At 49.2% G+C, this 23,429-nt stretch overlaps 1 protein-coding gene and 1 pseudogene across 1 annotated transcript; both read right to left on the bottom strand.

The window, feature by feature from the left end:
* Window positions 1-1,180: 1,180 nt before the first annotated feature.
* On the bottom strand, window positions 1,181-1,301 carry LOC130030857 (uncharacterized; annotated as a pseudogene).
* A 780-nt stretch (window positions 1,302-2,081) lies between these two features.
* On the bottom strand, window positions 2,082-18,341 carry PXMP4 (peroxisomal membrane protein 4). Its single transcript, XM_056121648.1, has 4 exons — window positions 18,162-18,341; window positions 9,716-9,778; window positions 7,230-7,428; window positions 2,082-2,706 (listed from the first exon to the last, which is right to left on the bottom strand). Exons 1-4 carry the CDS (start codon window positions 18,272-18,274, stop codon window positions 2,443-2,445), a joined length of 639 nt encoding a protein of 212 aa, XP_055977623.1. The 5' UTR covers window positions 18,275-18,341; the 3' UTR covers window positions 2,082-2,442.
* Window positions 18,342-23,429: the final 5,088 nt, after the last annotated feature.

The following is a 23,429-nucleotide window of genomic DNA, read 5'->3' as shown; positions in this document are numbered from 1 at the left end:
CACTCAAAGATCTGGTAGGCTTCTGGTAGGCTCAGGGGATCATATGGAGTACCAGGGATAATATCTGGGATAGCTTTGTGTGAGACGAGTACCTACCTGTTGTACTAATGCTCTGGCCATGAGATTTCTAATTTTTGGGGGGGGGGGTCACACCTAGCGATGCTCAGGGGTTACTCCTGTCTCTGCACTCAGAAATTACTCCTGGCGGTGCTCAGGAGACTATATGGGATGCTGGGAATTGAACCCAGGTTGGCCACGTGCAAGGCAAACGCCCTACCGGTGTGCTATAGTTCCAGCCCCGAGATTTCTAATTTTAAAGTAAGGCACAGAGGGTTTGGAAGTTTGCTTTTCAAAGGGCTGGAGGGCAGACTTTGCATGCAGGAGTTCTGGATTTGATCCCCAGCACCTCATGGTTCCCCTATGCACTGCTAGGAGTGCTACACACACACACACACACACACACAAACACACACATACACACACTTTATTTTTGAATAAAGCCATTGTCACTGTCCTCCAGCTATTCATCAATTTGCTCGAGCGGGCCCAGTAACGTCTCCATTGTGACACCTGTTACTGTATTTGGCAATGAATTAAAAATATAGCCTTTGAAATCAGATCTGGGTTTAAAATCTGATTTGGTTATACCAGTGGCTGTACTGCCTCAGCTAGTTACTTCCTTGAGTTTCCACTTCTGTGAAACAGGGATCAAGAGAGTCCTGCACAGCCACTGTCTAGATTTAAAACATTATGTTTAAAGCACCCAGGAGGAAGCAGGATCTCATTAAGTGAAAATAATTAGTAGCAATGAATTAGTACAAGGCAGACTCCAGGCATGATGATAATGATTCTCATTTTACACGAAATCACGGGCTCTGGGGACATTAAGAACCTTCCGCCAGGTCACAATGGTAGGTTGGAAGCTACGTCCTCCAGCTCTGTGACCACACTGTCCATTAGAGTATTCTCTGATGACAGGATTGTTTGATATTCGTGTTGTCCAACATGGCAACCACAGGCTTCACTGGGATACTGGGCAAGTGAGCAGCTGCTTCCAAGCGAGACCCACTGTATGAACGCCACCAGATGATTCTGATGGCTTAGTACACGGGAAAACATATATAAGGTATCTCATTTAAAATGCTTTTTTACATTTTTTAAAAATTTATTTTTTTTAATAATCAGCTAGGAGTGATTATGGTATTGCGAGCCCAAATCACACAGAGATGTTCAGACTCCAATCATCATGTTCTATTTGCCCTCTGAAGAGAGGAACAGGTAAGGCTTATCTTACCTGACAATCAAAAACATTTCTGTTGTTGGGGGTGGCAGGAATGGATCCCAGGGTCGCAGCCACTTCCCTGACACCTTTTTTATATTTTAGGTTTTTGGGCCACACCCAACTATTTCCAGGATTTATTCCTGGCCCTGTGCTCAGGAATCACCCCTGGCAGTGCTCAGGGAACTATCTTTGGTGCTGGGGATTAAACCCAGCTTGGCTGCATGGGAGGCAACTGCCTAACCAGCTGTACTATTGGTCTGGCCTCTGCTTTTATATTAGTTGAATATTAAAATATTTCATTAAGACTAATCTCCCTTGTTTATTTCTACTCTGTAAAAATTGCAGAGCAATAGCACAGAGGGCAGGCGCTGGCCTTGCACACGGCTGACCTGGGTTTAATCTCTGGAGCCTGGTAGGAGTGATCCATGAGCAAAGAAGCAGGAATAAGCCTTGGGCACTGCCGGGTGTGGCCTCAAGAAAAAACACACCCCCTCCCTCCCCCCAAAAAAGTGTGTCTAGGAGTCAGAAAGTTTGTTAGTATTGGGGTTAAAGTGCGGCCTGCAGGCAGCAGATCCAGGTTTGTGATCACCAGCACCATATAAGGTCCCCTGAAGCAGAGCCAGGAGTGACCCTTGAGCAGAGTCAGGCAGAGCCCCACAGCACTGCCAGGTGTGGCTGAAAAACAACAATAAAAGTGGCTACTAGAACATTTCAATGACAACCATGGCTCATGTGGTATTTCTAGGGGACGGTGGGATCATAGAGCTCCTCCCAACAGAACAATACCTGAGACAAGGAATTGAATACTTCAAAAAAAAAATCCATATTTGTAGCTCATGTCCCTAATCCACAGGCCCAATGAGAGGAGACAGGCCTCGCTCTGAGCTGCGGGGCGGCCTCTCCCTGGTCCCAGAGAAAGCGGCAGCAGAGCTGGAGCAGACCCCAGGCACCCCAGTCCTGCTCCACCTGACCCGAGTACCTAAATAGGATCCAAAAATTGGTGCTTTCCCGTGGGCAAATGAGTCCCTGGAACAATCAGAGCCGGAGCAGGAGACTGCGGCAGGTGAGAAGGCGCCATGGGTCCTCCAGCAGAGCCCGAGCCCGCCTGGGGTCAGGCTGGTGGCTGCCTGGCTGGCTCAGTGTGGGTGGCCGCCGCCACCTTAATTCGCCGGGCGGCTCTTATTGTAAATGAGGAAGTCCGAGATGTCATGCCACTCATTGCTGTCCTTGTATAGGTAGGTCATGGAGGACTGCAGCGAGGGCTGCAGTGTGCGCTGGTGGTACTCGAAGAGCCACATCACCAGCCCCCACACCAGCCCGGTGAAGAGCGGGAAGGGGTTCCAGGCCGGCTCGGGGATGTAGCCCTTCTCCACACCCAGGCGGCACAGGGCAAACAGGACCCGCGAAGTCAGGTACATGTTGATCTGCAGGGTGAAAATGACCGAGGCTTAGGGCAGACACAGACACAGAAACCTTCCATTCACCCTCGACCCCCCCCCCCCCCCCCCCCCGATCCCCACCCTGAACTGGTGGCGCTGCTGGTCAATGCTGGTATGTAAGATGATCTGAAGTAGTCTCTAGTGGGCATTATGATATTGCTTTAAATAGGGCTGAAGAGATGGGACAGAGGGTAGGTTTCTACCCTGCATGCACCCACCGGGTTTTATCCCTAGAACCACATGAGAACCCCAGCATGGCCAGGAGTGATCCCGGCACTCGAGTTAGTCCTGAACACAACTGGGTGTGGAAAGAGTAGAAGCAAAGCAAAACAAGTATATACACATATATAGAAATTGGTTTCTGGGCCACACCCGGCAGTGCTCAGAGGTTACTCCTGGCTCTGCACTCAGAAATTACTTCTGGTGGTGCTTAGGGAAACATGACATATCAGGGATAGAACCCAGGTCAGCCTCATGCAAGGCAGCACCCTACCCACTCACTGTACTATCGCTCCAGCCCACATATTTGGTTTTGGGGTCACACAGCAGTATTAAGAACCACTCCTAGCTCTGTGCTGAGACTGCACACAGCAGTGCTCAGGGGACCATGCAGGGCTAGGGATAAAACTCAGGTCCAGCACACGCAAGGCAAGCACATTAAACCCTGCACTATCTTTCAAACCCATAAGATTGTTATTAGGGGGCTGAAGCGATAGCACAGTGGGTAGGGTGTTTGCTTTGCATGCAGCCAACCCAGGTTCGATTCCCAGAATCCCATATGGTCCCTGGAGCACCATCAGGAGTGATTCCTGAGTGCAGAGCAAGGAGTAACCCCTGTGCATCGCCGGGTATGACCCAAAAAGCAAGGAAAAAAAAAAAAGAGAGAGAGACTGTTATTAGAAATTTTTTTTAGTGAGTGGGGAATAATTGAGGGCTTTGTATGTGGGAATTCTGGGCTCAATCTCTGGCACTATATGGTTTCCCAAGCACTGTCAGGAGCCCCTGAGCAGTTTGGGGTAGGAGAGAAGGAACAAGGCACTGACATAAAATGTCTGCAAGTTACATCTTTAAGTTAATAAATCTGGGGTTAGAGAAATAGCACAGCAGATAGGGCATCTGCCTTGCTCATAGCCAACCTCAAACCCCATATGGTCCCCAGGCCTACCAGGAGTGGTCCCTGAGTGCAGAGCCAGGAATAAGTCCCGAGCACTGCTGGATGTGTCCTCCAAACAAAAAACAAACAACAACAACAAAAAAAAACTCAGGAACTGAAGGCCTTAGTGGGAAACTTCCAGGTGCAATGGCCCAGCAACAATTTTTGCAAGGCCCTGTTCTCAGTGACATGACGTCTCTGACCACTGACAGAATGGGGTATGTCTTTTTTGTTTATTTTCTAATTTCTAATTAGAATCATATGTTCTCATTTTATTTTAGCATACCTGGAAACCACCAGCACAAAGGAAGCACTCAGGGGGGCTGGAGAAATAGTACTGTGGGTAGGACATTTTCCTTGAATGTGGCTGACCTGGATTCATGACCCTGTACTCCATATGGACCTCTGAGCACTGCCACAAGTGACCCCTGAGCACAGAGCCAGGAGTAATTCTTGAGCACCACCAGGTGTGACCCAAACACAAACAAAAAAATAATACCAAACCAAAAAAAGCACTTTAGTCTGGCGTTTTTAAAACTTTATTAAGTATTATTATTATTTACGCGCGTGTGTGTGTGTGTGTGTGTGTGCGCGCGGTCTGGGAACCCAACCCAAGATTCATACGTGTAAGGTATGCAAGGCAGATACTCTACCACCTAAGTCAAATCCTCGCTCACTCTGTATTTTTTTTTTCTTTTTGGGTCACATCCAGCGATGCACAGGGTTTACTCATGGCTCTGCACTCAGGAGTTACTCCTGGTGGTGCTCAGGGGACCATACGGAATGCTGGGAATCAAACTCGGGTCAGCCAATACCTGGTGTGCTATCACTTCAGCCCCCACACTCTGTATTTTTGGGGGGTCACTCCCAGCGATGCTCAGGGGTTATTCCTGGCTCTGCACTCAGGAATTACTCCTGGCAGTGCTTGGGGAACCATATGGGATGCCGGAGATCGAACCCAGGTTGGCCGCGTGTAAGGCAAATGCCCTACCCACTGTGCTATTGCTCTGGCCCCACACTCTGTATTTTTTAATATAAAAATAAAACATTTTGAGGGGGGTATTTGGGCTACATCCAGCAGTGCTCAGGATTTACTCCTGGCTCGGTGCTCAGGGTTTACGTCTGGCTCTGCACTCAGAGTCACTCCTTACTTCTGAGCGTAGCATTTCCTCCTGGCTCTGTGCTCAGGGGTCATTCCTGGCAGTGCCTGAAAGACCATGTGTTGGTGCTGGGGGTCCCTTTACCCTATCTTACAGGCTGAAGTAAAGCATCGCTTTTATAATTTAAAATTTTTAAGAAATTTGTGAGAGACCGATAGAGGGGCTGCAAACTTTCCACGTAGACTAAGAACATAAATGTGACAAGTAGCATTTCATTTTTTTTAAAAAACAAAAACAAAAACATTTAAATGGAGCAGAAAAATCTCCTCTTGTTCGAGAATAAGAGAAAATTCTTTGCACGAAAGTTTCATTTTATGAAAATTTTTTTTCCAGTGTCATTTGTTTCACATTTGACTGAAGATGTTATTATTCTCTTTGCTCTTTTTGGGAGAGATGGGGGAGGGGATCACAGCGAGCAATGCTGTTGGGGGGGATCAGGGGCAGTGCTCAGAGGACCAGTGCTCAGATTAAATCCAAGACTCCAGCACGCAAAGCATGTGCTCCAGCCCTTTGGGCCATCTCTCCGCCCTGTAGAGGGGGTTGGTTGTTTCTGTTTTTGTTTGATTTGGGGGCCACACTTAGTGGTACTCAGGGTTTACTCCTGACTCTGTGTTCAGGGGTCACTCCTGGTGGGTCTTGGGGGACTCTGTAGGGAGCTGGGATTGAACCCATGTTGACTGTGTGCAAGGCAAGCACCCTACCACTGTACCGTTGCTCTGGCCCCTTCAGGTTTTGTTTTCTGGAGGCTTCCCAAACCAGGGGCCGCTCCCAGTAATTCTTGGCTGACTGGGCTGGAGGTTCAATGCGCGGGCCTGGGGGGGATGTGATGCTTCTGTACCAGGGATGACCTGAGCTACCTGCAGCACTGGGGAAAAGCGCGGGGGCTCGAAGGGGATCTGCTGCTCGCAAGGCATGTGCCTTAACGCCAACAGTCTCTCTGTCTCTCTCTGTTTCTCTCTCACTCTGGGCCTCCTCCAAAGTAAGGTTTTTACTTTTTGTTTGTTTTTGTTTTGTTTTGTTTTTTTGCTTTTTTGGGTCACACCCGGTGATGCACAGGAGTTACTCCTGGTTCAGGCACTCAGGAATCACTCCCGGAGGTGTTCGGGATACCATATGGGATGCTGGGAATCGAACCTGGGTTCGCCGCGTGCAAGACAAACACCCTACCCACTGTGCTATTGAGTGAGTTTTTAATTTGTTTTTGTTGTTGTTGTTTACTTGTTTTGGGGGCTATCCCAGTGGTGTCCAGGGCCTACTCCTGGCTTAGTGCAAGGAGGTCATTCTTGAGAGTTTTGGGGAACCGTGTGCTGTGCCAGGAAGAGTATTGGCCTCCTTGGGAGGCAGAAGATCCAGCCCAGGGAACTGTCACTCAGGCCCTGCTTTTTTCAGCTTTGTTTCAAAACTTTTGTTTTTGTTTGGGGGCCATACCTAGTGGTGCTCAGTGGTTATGGTTACTCCTGTCTCTAGCTTTGGGCTCAGGAATGATTCCTGGTAGGATTCAAGGGACCCTATGGGGTGCCAGGGAATGAACTCCAGCTCAGCCATTTACAAGGCAAGTGCCTTACCCGTTGTACTCCAACCCCCTGTTCTAAAACTTTTGCCTCTTGGGCCGGAAAGATAGTAGAGTGGGTATGGAGCTTGCCTTACAACGGGCCGACTTGGTTTCACCCCACATGGTGTCCCGAGACCTCCACCACCACCAGGAGATCCCTGAGTGCAGAGCCAGGAGTAAGCCTTGAGCACCACCAGGTGTAGGCCCCACACCAAAACCAAATAAGCAGAAAAAGCCCTTCTGCCTCTTTTGTCTCTTGCCTTGCATCTGGCCAGTCCCAGTTCAATTCCCAGAGCCACATATGGTCTCTGAGCACTGTCAGGAGTGATCCCTGAGCACAACGCCAGTTGTAAGCCCTAAGCACCACTGGGTATGGCTGAAAGAAGCACAAAGATAAATAAATATAAATGAAATATTTGCCGCATAGAGCCATGCACACACTGGGGGAACCAGACTTTGAAAAGGCTGCTTGGCTTCCCAATGGAAAACTGAGGGACAGGGGACCCTTCCAGGGTCACATGGGGCTGCTGAGTCAAACCCTTGGACGTGGACCAGAAAGGCAGCCTGCAGCTCATCATCCTGGAACCCCAACGCCTCACCCCAACACACTCTGCTCCCAGCCCCTCCCCGGAAGCCGCATTACCTGGCTGTTAATGTTGTTGTTCTCGCCAAACACGAGGATGCCCCCGATGACGGCGGCCAGAAACGAGTGCGCCTGGTAGGTCTGGCCCTGCGCTTTCGACTGCAGGGCACAGAGGCTCTTGTAGACAAACACGAAGGAGGCCAGGTTCCGGGAGTGGATGTACGTGGCCTGGAGGATGGCTCGCAGCTTCTCCCGCAGGCTGTACAAACACAACGGGCCACTGTGAGCCTAGGGGCTGGCATCCCTTCAACTCCAGGCTGGATTCAGGCCTGGGCAGCAGATCCCCTCTCCCATAGGCCTCATCCTTCCAACCACCCTGCACAGAAGAAAGATCTCACTTTGCAGTAGGCTCTGAGCACTTGGGAGACTGTCACAGGCAGCTACCAGAGCGTGTCTCCATTTAGGAGGACGGACAGGGCCTGGCCCCTAGGTTTAGGATTCTGGGGTGAGCACATGCAGATTGAGTGAGTGAGTGGTGGTGAGGTGGAGAACCAAGGGGGAGGATTCCGAGAAAACCAGATCAGTTTGCTGCCCGTGTGAGCTTTTACATCCGAGGGACAGAAAAACCAGAGAGATAGGACAGTGGGGACGGCGCTTGCCTTGCATGTAGCCAACCCGGGGTTCAAGTCCCCGGCACCCATACGGTCCCCCGAGCCCACCTGGAGTGATGCCTAAGTGCAGAGCCAGGACTAAACAAAAACAAAGCAGAGATAAGGAAACAGGAACTTGATCATTGTGAAACCAGGGTGACCTGGAACCAGCCCAGGGACACAGAGAGCTCTCAAGGTTCAGGATCTAGGAGGGAGGCCCGGAGGGAAGAGGAGGCACCTCCTGGCAGGGGGCCCCCACCCCTATGGCCAATGCACAGGAGGGAGAGCGTGAGTGCAGAGGAGCAGAAAGAGATGGTCCACGCTCGAGCACAGGCAGGGAGGGGCAAAGGATGCAGAGGTGGGTGGATGTCCTGCTCTCTTTTTTTCAGACTAGAGAAATGAACAGGTTGGGCGGGGGAGGGTTGTCGGATCTTTGGCTTTGATGCTCAGGGAATGTTCTGGTTCAGTGCCTGGGGGTCACTCCCCAAAGGAGTGGTGAGGCTGGTGGCTGAGATCTTCCCAGCTTCAAAGAAGTGAAAGATCAAGTTGGGTAGAGATCTGAGTAAAACTTCTACAAATTGCTCAGGGCTGTGAGAACAAACGAGAGGAACAGGGAGTACTCCAGGAAATCCATCTAGACCGGGAAGGCTAAGACCAAGTGCCCTCCAGGTGAGCTGGGTCCTTGAGGTGTCTCAGGGGACTTGTGGACATCTGCCAAGGGAGTGCCGAGCACCAGGGGTCAGCTGATCCTCACCCCAGGGAACTTGCGGCCAAGCTGCCGTGCCCAGTGTCGCTTTGGTTTGGTTTGGCTTCAGTACTGGGATTCTACCCAGGGTCTTGCAGATATGACAAGCAAGAGCTCTACTACTGACCTGCTCCCTTGTCCTGGATTTCCCAGTTTGTAGATATTGGCACTGAATCTACCTTCAATTAGAAATCTCTACCTTCCTACTAGGCCACGGGCTCAGTGGTTTACAGCCTCTGAATTGCAAGCACAGGGTTTGTTTGTTTTTGGTGCTCAGGGGACACTTCGGGTTACAAGGCCAGGAAACACTCCTGGGAGTGCTTGGGGGACCACAGAGATCAAACTGGGGTGGGTCACATGCCAGGCAAATGCCCTACCTACTATACCATTGCCCCAGCCCAACAAGCACGTTTCTACATTCACTACTCAATGCTGCTACAGGTATCTGTCAGATAAGACCCTGTAGCTCCATTGTCCATGATCCCTAGAGTTAAGCAATTTCCAATCACAGCACAGCCAGGTGGACATAAGTGGCACAACTGAAAAGGACGTGACCTCCAGAGAGCACCATTAAAACATGTGTGAGGGCTGGAATGACAGTGCAGAGAGTGAGGCACTTGCATGGGACTGACCAGGTTCGATCCCCGATACCACACGTTCTCCCTCCCCTCAAGTACTTCTAGGAGTCCCAAGCACAAAAGACAGAAGTTAGCCCCTCAGCACCACTGGATATAGCCACAAATCACACACACACACACACACACACACACACACACACACACCAAGGCAGGGAAGACAAAGGTCTCACTAAGCAGCACAGAGAGAATGTACACCAGCTGAAGACATGCACCTGAGCCAGTGTGTGTGTGAGCACTGTTAAAGGGGTAAGAGGGTCAGGGGATGCAACCCAGAGAGCACTGAGGCCCAGGGTGTGAACTCTGCGGTGAAATGTGCACTAACCACAGCAGGGAGCATGTGCAACCCACAACCCCAGCAATGTGGAAAGCAAAGGGTACAAAGTGGCTTTTGCTATTACTGTTGTTTGGGGGTCTTTGTGGGGATGGCGCAGGAAGTGAGCACCCGCTGGGAAGTGGCCATCCTGAGAGCTAACCACCTTCTCTCTCCGGTCAGAGGTGTTAGGGGTTACCTACCTGCCACTCCGGAAGAGAAAGGTCATGACCAGCGCGTGAGGGGCCCGGATCTTGACTCCGTAGCTGTAGAAACAAAAGAAAAAAAGAGTCGCCTTAGCTGCTTCTCTTCCATTCCTCTCTCCAGCCCTAAGCCTGACAGGACTGGGGGAGGGAAAAGAACAGTCAGTTAGATCCGGGGTTAAGTCCCAGGTCTGATACTTCCTGGTAGTCTAGCATCGGGTTTGTCGTGTTAAATAACCTTTACTTAAATGAGCTTCAGTTTGGGGCCAGAGAGGTAGGGCAGCGGGTAGGGTGCTTGCCTTGTACCCTGCCCACACGGATTTGATCCGAAGCGAGCGCTGATGTTTTCCCTGAGTCCCACTGGGAGTGATGCCAAAGAAAAGAGCCAGGAGTAAGCCTGAGCACTGCTGTGTATGGCCCCCAAACCAACCAACCAAACAAACAAACGATAACAACAATAGCAAAAACACTTCAATTTTGTACCAAGATAAAAAGAGGACGTCAGGGATGAGAGATGGCACAGAGCACAGCGCACTTGCCTTGCATCCCAGGGGCCTCTAGTTCAAAGCCCCAGCACCACAACAGATCCCCACTAGGGGTCACTCCTGAGCACAGAGCCAAAAGAGCCCCTGAGCAAGAGGAGGTCAGGAATGAGATGCTGATGAAAATCTCAGGGGAGGGAGTCAGGTCTGGGAAGAAGGGGGTGTCTCCACCTTCCCTGCAGAGCTGCTGCAGGAAATCGCTCCTTTGTCTGGGCCCTGACTTTCCCACTGCAGCCTGACTCTCTTTTTCAACTTTGTTTGTAAGGGAGGGGGACATACCCACAAACTGGTACTGCGGAGGGGGAGGGTACTACTCCCAGTTCAATGCTCAGAGGTCATGCCTGGCAGTGCACCAAGGATTGAGCTGGTGCCTCCTGCATGCAAGTAGGCCCTCCAGCCTGCGCCATCTCCCTAGCCCCAGACTCTTCTTTCTTTCTTTCTTTCTTTCTTTCTTTCTTTCATTTTTTTGCTTTTTGAGTCACACCTGGCGATGCTCAGGGATTACTCCTGGCTCTGCGCTCAGAAATTAGTCCTGGAGTTGCTCAAGGGACAATATAGGATGCCAGGGATTGAACCTGGGTGGACTGCGTGCAAGCAAAACGCACTACTCTCTGTACTATCACTCTGGTCCCTAGACTCATCTTTTTATCTATTTTTTTTTCAGCACTGGGGATCAAACCCAGGGCCTCACACATGCAAGGCCTGTGCTCTACTACTGAGCCACACCCCTGGTCCTTCCAACACATCTTTTGTGTATGTGACTGAGAAAAACAACAAATGGAAATTTCACCTTAGGAGAAAATACTAAGAAATATCTAATACTAATTGTGTAGAATAAATCTTCATAGCCAAAAAGGGGAGAAATTCAATAGTTATCCCATTTATTTCTATTACTTTTTAAAAATCCTAATTATTGTAGGTTTGGGGAGATAGTACAGTAAGGTGCTTGCCTTATACATGCCCAAACTGGGTTCGATCTGCAGTACCCCATATGGTCCCCTGAGTCCTGCCAGGAGTGGTACCTGAGAACCAAGTCTAAGGTACCACTAAGGACTAGGCCCTGAGCACCACTGAGTGTGGGCCCCCCAAACAAAAAAACAAACAAAAAAATAATTATGGCAGTTTAAGTCACATATTTACCGTAGTATTAGCATTTATGTTTGTTTCTTTTGTGTGTGTACGTGTGTGTGATTTTGGGGGGGACACCCAGATGTTCAACACTTACTCCTGACTTTGCTCAGGGATCACTCTTGGCAGAGCTTGGGGGATCATATAGGATGCTGGGGATTAAACTTATATCAGCCCTGTGTAAGACAAGCTCCCTACCCACTGTACTATCTCCCGGCCTCGCATTTGCCTTTTGTTTTGTTTTTCATTTCTGGGTTACATCCGGCAAAGATCAGGGGGGCTCTGCACTACTGGCGGTGCTGATGGGACCATATGGGATGCCGGGGATTGAACCCAGGTCAGCTGCATGCAAGGCAAGCACCCTCCCCACTGCACTATCTCTCTGGCCCTTTGCATTTATGATTTTGATGTTCAGTTACTGCACCCCCACCACCATCAAAGTGACCAAGATGTCCTTATGTTACTTCTAAGCCCACCTCTTCCTTCTCCCACCCCCTTTCCCAGAGACTTATGTGGGCAGGGGTGCTGGAAACCACATCTGGTGGTGCTCGGGGCATACTCCTGGCTCTGTGCTCAGGGATTACTCTTGACAGTACTCAAGGGACCACATGCAGTGCCAGGGATTAAACCCAGGCCATCATATGCCAGGCCTTAACTCCTGTACTATCTCTCCATTTCTGGAGATATTTTTAAAACATAAATCACATCACTTCCAGCTGAAAAGTCTCTAATCCCTTCTCACTGTTGAGGGAAGAAAATCCAGACTCCTCCTACCAGCCCCTGATAGGAGTGTCCCCCGCTGGCATCGGCACTGGCCGCCCAAACAAAACAAGAAATGTTTAGGGATTTGGCATCTGTTCCCCACTTCACCCTCTCCTGCTCCACTGCTCCAGCAGAACTTCCCAAGGATCTTTCCTGTCTCTGGGCCTTGAGCAGAGAGACCTGCCTTTTCCTCAGACCTCTGACCCACAGCTGAGATGAGAGCACTTCCATCAGATCCCAGACTTCCCAGCAACGCTTCACACTCTCAAGCTTGACTCCTTACTCCGAATTAGTTAACTCTCAAGAACAGCCTGGGGCCCTGAGAGGCAAGGCTCTGCTTGTCCTCTCTGAGTCCCCAGCATTTCCCTGGGTGCTTGACACAGAGCCTGCTCATCAAGTGAGTGTCCAGCAACTCAACCTAGAACAGCACTTCCTGACGGGAATTATGGGGGAAAGCCTCCAGAAGGGTCTATCTTTAGCATGGTCCACCTTAAAGTTAACAAATTCCCTGAAGCAGTTGCTAAGTAACATTGCCTGCTCTCTTCCTTCCCACAGTGCTCAGGGCATCCTCCTGTATCTGCACTCAAAGATGACTCCTGGCAGGGATTCGGGGGGCGGGGGTGAGGGAGAGAAACAACCATGTGGGGTACAAGGGATTGAACTGGGTTCGGGTACGAGGGATTAAACTGGGCTCAGGTCACTTGCACGCAAAGCAACTACCCTACTTGCTGTGCTATCCCTCCAGCTCTATACTACATTTTCTTCTATTGATTAAAAAATACTGCTCAACTACTATACACAGAAAGATTTCAATTTTGAAAATGAATAAAAGTCTGAAAGGAAATACGCTACAATATCTACTATGAAATAATATGAGGGTATTTTTATCTGTATATTTCAATTTTTCTGTACTTCTAAAAGATCTATGATGAAGGGCTAGAGATCAAGTACAAGGCATTAACCTCGCACGTGGCTGACCTTGATTCTTTCCCCAGCATACGTACTGTAAGGCCAGGAGTAAGTCCTCAGCACTACCAGGTATGCAACCCCCAACACACACACGTCTATAATTATTAGGCATTGCTTTTAAAGTTAAAATAGGGGTGGTGGTGTGGTGCTGGAGAGATAGTATAGATGGTAGATGTGCTTGCCTTGCACACGGCGATGTGGGCTCAATTCTCAGCATCCTATATGATTCCCCCAAGCCACAACAGAAGTGATCCCTGAGCACAGTGCCAGGAGTAAGCCCTGACCCCAGATACAACCCTCAAACAAAAACAAAAACAATTTTTTTTTTGCTTTTTTGGGTCACATCCGGCAATGCTCACGGGTTATTTCTTGCTCTGCACTCAGGAATTACTCCTAGCAGTGCTCAGGGGACCATATGGGATGCTGGGATTTGAACTTGGGTTGGCCGTGTGCAAGGCAAATGCCCTACCCACTGTGCTATCGCTCCAGCCCCCAAAACAAAATTTTTTAATAATGAAATTAAAATAAGGGCCAAATAGATAGCTCAAAGGGCTGGTGTACATGCATTACATGCAGATTCAATCTGGATTCACTCCCCAGTACTACATGGTCTTTTGAGCATCCACTGGGAGTGACCTCTGAGCACAGAGCCAGGAGTAGCCCAATGCACTGTAGGATGTGGCAAAAAAATAAAAAAATGAAATTCAAGCCTCTTCCCCCGACCTTCCTTTCACTTCTGTATTTGAACATGTGGGAATTATGTGGACAGGACCACCACACTCACCTACACATTTACCCTCACTGATTTAACTGTACTTAGTGGATAGTAACAAAGAAAACAGAAACAGCATCTCCAATTTGCTGTGTGTTCTTGGAAAAGACTTAACCTCTCTGAGCCTCCCTTTTCCTATCAGTAAAATTATTTCCCATTTCAGAGCTGCCCTGGCAATGAAGGACCCATGAGTGTCTGGAGCCTAATCAATAGGCTTCTTGTTGTTCTTCTTTTTTTTTTTCCCTTTTTGGGTCACACCTGGCAATGCTCAGGGGTTACTCCTGGCTTTGCAGTCAGGAATTACTCCTGGTGGTGCTCGGGGGACCATAAGGGACACTGGGAATCGAACCTGGGTTGGCCTTGTGCAAGACAAACGCCCTACCTGCTGTACTATCTGTCCTTTCCTCTTTACTGAACTCCATCCCCACCACCAAGTTCTCCAGCTCTCAGGGCCTGGTCTAATCAGCTCACCTACACGTTTGCCTCCTACAACCTAGACTACAACCCCAGGACAGCCTCGAAACAAGGCTTATGAAGCCTAATTGTCCCTCTGTGAATCTGTGTGACAGTCACTGCAGGCTGATTTGAAATAGCAGAAGATTGGAAGCAAACCTGCACCCATCCACAGCAGGCTACCTGGTGAAGAGACATGGCCCCAGGGCCAGGAGGAGGGGGCTCAGTGGTGGAGCACATGTTTAAACATATGAGGCCTGGGCTCTATCCCCGCACCAGCGAAAAGCAAAAGGTGGACAGCAGGCAGCTGTGAAAGAATGAAATAATGCAGGGTGGATGGGAGCAAGGCTTGTGGAATGTCAAACTGCAGGACTAGGTAAAGGCAATATTATGTCAAATAGAAGTTTTTCTCGAGGTGTGGAGAAGAACCTATGTAGTTGCTTGCGTAGGTGTCCCACACCACAATTCTGGAGGGAGGCACTGGGGACAGAGGAGTCACCTCCAGGAAGGGGCCTTGGGGGCTAGTGGGCCTTGAAGCATCCAATATTTTAAGCCTTTTGACACTATGCTGCCTCACATAAAAGAAATTTATTGGAGACCAAGGAGATGGCAAAGAGAGCACACACTCCGCTCGTAGGAGGCCTGGGTTTGATCAAAGTGTGGCGTGGTCCTTCAAGCATAGCCAGGAGCAATCTGAGTGTGGCACCAAAACAAGCCCTCAGGGGGTCAGAGGGATAGTAGGGTGGATAGGAGGATTGTGTTGCACACAGCCAACCTGTTTGATTCAAAACACCCTATATGCCCCCTGCCCAGCACTGCCAGAACTGATCCCTGATCCCTAAGCTAGGAGCCAGGAGTATGCTCTGAGCACCATCTGATGTGGCCAAAAAAAAAAAAAAAAGGCAACAACAAACAAAACTGTCAAATCTAAAATAAAGAAGAGTGTGAAACAGGACTTCCTGGCAGGTGTGATGCAATGGGCAGAGGGTCCTGAGGTGACCCCACTCTTAAGCAACCGAGACAATATGACTATTGACGAGCTGGCAGTCAACATTCCAGGATACTTTTTTTTTTCCTTTTTGAGTCACACCCAGCAATGCACAGGGGTTACTCCTGGCTCTGCACTCAGGAATTACTCCTGGCAGTGCTCAGGGGACCATATGGGATGCTGGGAATTGAACCTGGGTGGGCTGCATGCAAGGCAAATGCCCCACCTGCTGTGCTATCAATCCAGCTCCAGGATAATTACTTTTGCCTTGTGTTTTGGGTCACACCAGGCTGTGCTTATGGCTGACTCCTGAGTACACTCAGGGATCACTCCTGGTAGGGGTTCAGGGGTCCCTATGGGGTGCTGAGGTCTGAACCCGGGTCAGCCACGTGCAAAGCCATCACCTTCCCCACTGTCCTGTCCTATCTGTCCAGTCCCTCCAGGATTATTACTAATGTACTAATGCAACCATCACCATTAATCTCCAGAGGGATATGCTCTTATTTCTCAGAGCTGCACACTGATAGATTTAGAAGTGTGATAGAGAGTCAAACATCCCTATCATCTAAGCCTGCCCCCTGAAATATCTGGCAAACTGTGGATTTCCCCCCCTCCAAATTTCCCACTGGAAATCTGGAATGGCAGCACTCTTCCATAAAGGGTAACGGGTTTATCACCAAGGTATGTGTGAGTTTGTTCCCTTTGCGCAGAGGAGGACACTGAGGCTGGAAGAGAGGAGGGGCCCCTAGTTTGAGGGGCAGGAACAAGGGTTTGAGGTCCTGAGCTGAGCTGAGGAAGTGCCTGCTCTGGCTGGGAAGGTCCCTGCAATCACTTAGGTAGGGCAGAAAGGGAGTCTAAAGCCAGCATTGGGCAATGCCCCCTGCCACCAGGGCGCCAACTTAACGCTTTGCCCTGAGACTGCCTTGGCAGAGAGCCACTGATGTTACCTTAGACTGAACTCCACCCAAATCAGATGACACATAGCTGCTATGTTCTGGCCAGTCACCTTGATTCCAGATACCCAGAGCCGGCATTGGGGTCAGGCATCTCTGGATTTGGATCATGGCTATGTCAGGGCTAGACACTTGAAGGGCTGGAACCCGGGCCTGGCATGCAAGAGGCTCCAAGTCTGATTCCTGGCATGACACAGAACCCAAGTGTGGTATATGTGGCCCTAGTGGCTCCCAGCTCCACTGGGTTCCAGTAGCACCACATCACCAAGCCTGAGCACCGAACCTGCCATCAGGTACTGATGGGGAGTGACCATGTCCCATGAGCACTGCTCAGGAGCACCCCCTCAGAAGGAACCCTGGCTCTAACCCTAAATGATGTGGCCATAAACAATGAGTGTGCCTCTCTAGGCCACTGACCTCTTATGTAGAAAATGGAGACAATGGCAATTCTGCCCTTGCACACATATTCTGTCCTCCCGTTGTTCATCGATTTGCTCAAGTTGGCCCAGTAACGCATCTCCTTTTTGAGACTTCTTGTTACTGTGTTTGGCATATCAAATACGTCACGAATAGCTTGCCAGGCTTTGCCATGTGGGTAAGATACTCTCAGTAGCTTGCCGGGCTCTCAGAGAGGGGTGGAGGAATCGAACCCAGCTCGGCCGGTCTGGCTGCGGACAAGGCAAATGCCCTACCACTGTGCTATCACTCCAGCCCTCAGTACAGTGGGTAGGGCATTTGCCTTGCACGTGGCCGACCCAGGTTCAATTCCCAGCACACATATTCATTTCCAATAAATATCTGAGCACCTAGGTGCTAGGTGGACACGAGGAGCAAAGAAAGGAGACACAAATTTCTATCTCACGCAGTTCATGTTCTAGTGAGAGAAAGCATGAAAAATCAGCACTCAGGGTCACGAAGTGACAAATATTGTAGAGAAAATGAAGTAAAGAACAAGGTGGGCAGTTCATTGGTGGCCTGAAAAAGGGGAGGGAAGTGGGACAGGCAGCCATCAATAATACCAAGCAACAGCAGCCACCAGGGATAAATGCATCGGGCACTGTGCTAAGCACTTCACACACAGTGACTTAATCTTCTGCCAGTGGGATAGAAGTACTGTTATTCCCATTTCATGGAAATCAAGGCTTAAAGAGACTGAATGACTCCAAATCACTCGGTTAGTTGGCCAGGGCACTGAAGTGGAGGCAGTTCACATCCCTACCACCATGCTGTGCTGCCACTAGGGTGCCAACTCCAGAAGGGCACGATTCTTTGTTCAGCTGTCCTTGGCTAAGTCTCCAATTCTGGCTTAATAACGAATAGATGTGGCCCACGAAGTTTAACGGGGGGGCCTCACTGCCTTGCAGACACCACCAGGCAGCACCCAGGGCGTCTTCTCCTGCGGGTCTGATGGCCAGGGTGGAACCAAAGTGACCAGCGGTTATTTGCAGCTTCTTTTACACAGGAGGGGGCTGGAGTCCTACGGACTAGGAATGAGAAGAGGGGTGGGAAGTTCACGGGGAGCAGTGGCAGGAGGCGGAGGCCAGAGGCTAGCTTCTTGCAGCGTAGTTGGGACCACGAGTCCTGACAGGCCCAAGGACACGCAGCGATTGGGGCGGGGGGAAGGAGCTGGCCCCAAAGAAGGCAGACAGGGGGCCCCCCCGGCAGAAAAGTGGTCAAGGATCCAGAAACAGCAGAGCGGAGAAGATGCCCGAGCCCAAAATCCAGCGCCCACCGTGCAGAAGGTGGACACCGAGAGCCAGAGCCAGGGCAGGGCTGCTCAAGGGCAGAGAGAGCGAGCGCGCCAGGCCCAGAACCGCGCCTCCGACCCCAGCCAAGGCGCGTCACCTCGGCCCGGGCCCGGCCCGACCGCCCCACTCACACGGCCCCGTTCCGGAAGCCCTTAAGCACAGCCAGCGCAGCATGGTAGCGACGATTACGCAGCAGTTTGTTGACCATCTGGAGGACAACTCGAAGCTGCGGTGGGGCCGACATAGCGCGAACGGCACCGGGGTTCCGAGCACCGAGGCGGAGCAGCACTGACAGCCACGGGTTCGGTCCGCACGGCCCACGGCGGGCAGGAGCGCCGGGCCCCGCCCAGGGTTGCGCTCAGAGGCTAACGAGTCTGTCACTCACACAGAAAGAGCCAATCACCAGGCGCGCTCGCTCTCCCGACTCGGCATCCGACTGGGAGAGAAGGAAGAGTTTGTAACCAACCGCAGCGGGCTCCGCCCGGTTTCCCCTAAGAAAGGTTAGGATTGCGCTCCCCAGTTTATCCAATCAGAAAGCAAAGCTCCTTCCAGCTGGACAGGGGTGTGTCACTTCTAAACTTACGAGGTTTCCTCACGGGGAAGATGCCCTCTCTAGAGCCCTAGATAAATTAGTTTTATTTTATTTTATTTTATTTTTGCTTTTTGGGTCACACCCGGTGATGCACAGGGGTTACTGCTGGCTCATGCACTCAGGAATTACTCCTGATGGAGCTCGGGGGATCATAAATGAATTTTAAATGGTGTCTCTGGAAGAAGCCCAGGCTCATCTTTACACATGAGTACAAGGGAACACTGTGATATTCTCATAGCTCACACAGTGGTTTCCAGCTCATCTTTACACATGAGTACAGGGAACACCGTGATATTCCCATAGCTCACACAGTGGTTTCCATTTATCCATAACATTCTTTGGGCCAAGGAAAGAGTTTGAGCGCCAGGGAACCCCGGGTTTGAACCTATTGCATTGCATGGTGCCCCGAATACCTCTGGGTGTTGGTGACCAACCCCGAAAAAACAAAAACAAAACAATGCAAACTCCTTCCTATGGCTAACAGGAAAATAATCTATGATCTGATTCCTGCTTTTTTTTTTTCTCTCTCTCTCTCCCTCACCTCTGTTCAGTCACCTCCTTCTCACTCTTCTTTGAACCTTGCTATTTCCCTTCCAGGTTTTTATTTACCACACCTAGTTCTTCACATGGTTGTTTCTTTCTCAGCCTACAGGTTTCAGCTCTCAAATGCCACCTCCTTAAAGAGTACTTTCTAGATATCCTAAAGTCACACTCCCCAGCTTCTGACTGGTTGCCCTGTTTTTATTTTTTTTCATATAACTTTCTGTTCTTTTTTTTTTTTATTAGTGAAACACCATGAGGTACAGTTGTAGATTTACAAATTTTTGTGCTTGGATCTCGGTCATACCACGATCAAATACCCATCCCTCCACCAGTGCCCATTTTCCACCACCAGGATAATATCCCTCCCCCACCATCCCCCCATCCCCCCATCCCCCCCTGCCACTGTGGCAGGGCATTCCCTTTTGTTATCTCTCTCCTTTTGGGTGTTGTGATCAGCAAAAGAGGCATTGAGTGGCGAACATGTTCAGTCCAGTCTACTTTCAACCTGCATCTCCCCTCCTGGGAGGATCCTCCAAACACCCTCCACTTGGTGTTCCCCTTTCTATCTGAATTGTCCTTTCCCCTAGAATACCCGGCTGGCCTCTATAACTTTCTGTTCTTTAAAACAATCTGTTACATGGTCATTGTTCAATGCCTCTCTATGACTCTAAGTTCTATGAGAGCAGAAAACTTGTCTGGCTTGTTTTTGCTGCAACTTCAGCACTTAACTCATGGTGTGTACACAACATATGCTTGTTGAAGGAACACAATTTTCAGTTATATCTCAGAGTAATGATGCCATATAATGCCACTGTCAGAAATTGCCACTGGATACCAGCTACACACTGAGTGGTGACTGTGACTTGTGAGGGCGTCCCCTGGAACATAGGCCATGTGGTATTTATCTGTAACATTATTGCTTTGGGTCAGTGTCAGGGGTCAAAAAAGGAAGAATTAATAACGGTTCTAATATATTATTAAAACTAGATTCTTGGAGCCTGGGAGATAGAACAGAGGGTAGGGTGCTCGCCTTGCATGCAGCCCACCTGGCTTTGATCCCTGGCACCTCAGTAGTCCCCTGAGCCCTCCAGAAGTGATCCCTGAGACCAGAGTCAGGAGTAAGCCCTAAGCACATCTGGGTGTGACCATAAAACCAAAACTAAAAAATAAAACTGAACTTTTCATTTTTGTAATGGCATACTGGTTTATTCAATTAATTCTTCATCTGAAAAGAGTGAAAATGTTAAATAAAACATACAAATATCTTCTGAAAAGTTTAGAAGTGTGAGAGATTCCCAGGGAAACATGAAAAAGAGTAAACAGAGAATTACTGTTTAAAAATGGAATGATGAAATTGTGTGCTGAAAGAGGGCAAAGGGACATACACGATAACCTTTTAGTACCTGTATTACAAACCATAATCCATAATGCCCAGAAGGAAAGAGAGAGGAGGAGGGTGGAGAGAGAAACACACACACGCACACACACAAACTGAGAGAGATGGAGAGGAGAGAGAAAGGAGAGAGAGAGAGAGAGAAGAGAGAGAGAAGGAGAGTGCTTGACACAGAGGCAGACTGGTGGTAGTGGCATTAGAGGAAGGGAAACTGGGGGCATTGGTGGTAGAAAATGTACACTGGCTAAGGGACCCATGTAGGAACATTGTATAATGGAAACCTAGTCACGAACAACCTTATAACTGTGTAATTCCATTTATAGAAGAGAGTGTGAGACTGAAGTGATGGGGCTGGAGATAGTACAGTGGGTAGGACACTTGCTTTGCACATAGCCAGCCCAGGTTTTATCCCTGGCACCCCCTGACAGTCCCCCTGAGTACTGCCAGGAGTAATTCCTGAGTGCAGAGCCAGGACAGCCGGATATGGCCCTTGCCCCAAAAAAGACTTGGAGAAATAGCACAGGGTTTAAGGTGCTTGCCTGGCATGCAGCTGACTTAGTTTGGGCACCCCATTCTACCACTACTCCAGGGTTTTCAGGGTAAAGAGTTTAGGAAATATCACAATTGTCTTTTAAATGATAAATAGTTGAGTTACTCAAAATACAGACTGTTCATCTTTGCCCAATGAAGATAAATTTATGTATTTAACAAACACTGTCAAATAACTAATTCTCTTACTTACTGCATGCCAGGAAAAATTTTTAAGTACTGTATTAAGCATTAATTCTCATAACATCTTCATGAGTTACTTATGATCATGAGTTAGGTATTATCATCATGTACACTTAACTGATGGAAAACTGAGACAGTGAAGCAAAATAATTCACCTAAGATGATATGGTGAATCAAGGATGGCATTAGGATGGGAATACAGACCTCTCACTGCTGCATTTTTTTTTACTATTTTGGGTCTCATCCAGTGATGCACAGGGGTCACTCCTGGCTCTGCACTCAGGAATTACCCCTGGCAGTTCTCAGGGGACCATATGGGATGCTGGAAATCAAATCCGGGTCGGCTGTGTGCAAAGCAAACGCCCTACCCACTGTGCTATCGCTCCAGCCCCTCACTGCTGCATTCTTGATCTAAACCATTTTAATTATTTCCATAACAAAATCCCTCACACTGAGTCTCTTACACAACTGAAATTAGTTTTCTCAAATTCTAAGAGTGAAAGTCCAAGATAAGTTTCCTGTAGGTTGATTTCCTTCTTTCAAGGGGCGAGGGTGAGTCACATTTGGCTTTTCTTAGGGACTCTTCCTGGCTCTGTGCTCAGGAGTGACTCGTGGCTGTGCTCAGGAAACATATGTGGTGGACAGAGATCAAACCAGGGTTGGTTGAGTGCAAGACAAATACCTTATCTCCTGTATTACCTCTTTGGCCCTCTCTCTGATCTTTCGATGGTTGCCTTCTTACTGTGTCCCCACACAGTCACCCCTCAGTCTATGTATGTGTTTAAACCACCTATATATGTGTGTATGTGTGTGTGTTTGTGTGTGTGTATAGCACTGTAGTACTGTCCTCCCATTATTCATCAATTTGCTCAAACGGGCACCAGTAATATCTCCATTGTAAGACTTGTTGTTACTGTTTTTGGCATATAGAATACGCCACAGGGAGCTTGCCAGGCTCTGCCATACGGGTGAGATACTATCGGTAGCTTGCCAGGCTCTCCAAGAGGGGCGGAGGAATCGAACCCGGGTTGACCACATGCAAGGCAAACGCCCTACCCACTGTGCTATCACTCCAGCATATAGATAGATAGATAGATAGATAGATAGATAGATAGATAGATAGATAGATACCGGTCACATGGGATTAGGTCCAACCTATATGATCTTACTAAACTTAATCACCACATTAAAGGTCCATCTTTAAAAAGTCATAATTTGGGCTGGAGTGATAGTATAGCAGGTAGGACACTTGCCTTGCACATGGTCAAACCAGGTTCCATCCCTGGAATCCCATGTGGTCCTCCAAGCACCACCGAGATTAATTCCTAAGTGTGGAGTCGGAAATAAACCCTGAGCATTGCCAGCTGTGACACAAAAAGCAGAAAAAAAAGTCATAATTCGAAGGAGATGAGAACGCCATTCAGGTCTCCCAAAGAAGAATAGAAAGAGCTCTGCTTGGAATATCACGTTTCACTCAAATGAGAGAACGAATCCGGAGTTCTGACATCCGTCGACGATCAAGGATCAGGGACGCTGTCTCATTTGCCAAGGTGTCGAAAATCAGATGGGCTGGTCACGTAATGAGATTTAAAGACGACCGCTGGACTAGAGCTGTTACTGATTGGATTCCACGGGATGTCAAAAGACCGCGTGGCCGCCCACCTACCAGATGGTCAGACTTCTTCGTCAAGATCATGAACGATCGGTTTGAGGCCCTTCATGTTCCCGGAGCGAACAGATGCCATTGGGCTACACTAGCACGCGACAGGGACAAATGGAGACGTTACTGGCGCCCGCTCGAGCAAATCGACGACTAACGGGAAGTTAAGTGATTAAGTGATTAATTCGAAGGACTAGGAATTAGGAGATCAACACAAATTTAGGAGATCGACACGAATTCTGGGGAACACAATTCAGCACAACCACCATGCTCTTCTGCCTCCTACCAATCAATATCTATAGACCTCACAAGAAATCAGGGAATAGCAAAGTGGATCTTTATCTTCCCCTTCCAGCTGGGGCCGCTGGTTTAAACGGCCCACAATTTCTCCCTTTCCATGGACAACTTTCTGGAGTGCCCAGAACACCTGTTGTGGAGGAGGCCATTGGAGCTTTCCCAAACTTTTCCCCTCCTCCCTG

This window comes from Sorex fumeus, unplaced genomic scaffold, assembly GCF_029834395.1.
Source record: "Sorex fumeus unplaced genomic scaffold, SorFum_2.1 ptg000044l, whole genome shotgun sequence".
Lineage (NCBI taxonomy): Eukaryota > Metazoa > Chordata > Mammalia > Eulipotyphla > Soricidae > Sorex > Sorex fumeus.
Note: the sequence above shows the minus strand (reverse complement) of the source record. Positions and strands in the feature narration are given on the sequence as shown.

Excerpts from the sequence above, each read along its gene's own strand:
- PXMP4 (XM_056121648.1), bottom strand. The coding sequence starts at position 18,274 with ATGTCGGCCCCACCGCAGCTTCGAGTTGTCCTCCAGATGGTCAACAAA. Across the intron at positions 9,779-18,161 it reads GGCTTCCGGAACGGGGCCGT|CTACGGAGTCAAGATCCGGG; the intron begins GTGAGTGGGGCG and ends TTGTTTCTACAG. Across the intron at positions 7,429-9,715 it reads TTTCTCTTCCGGAGTGGCAG|CCTGCGGGAGAAGCTGCGAG; the intron begins GTAGGTAACCCC and ends GTGTTTGTACAG.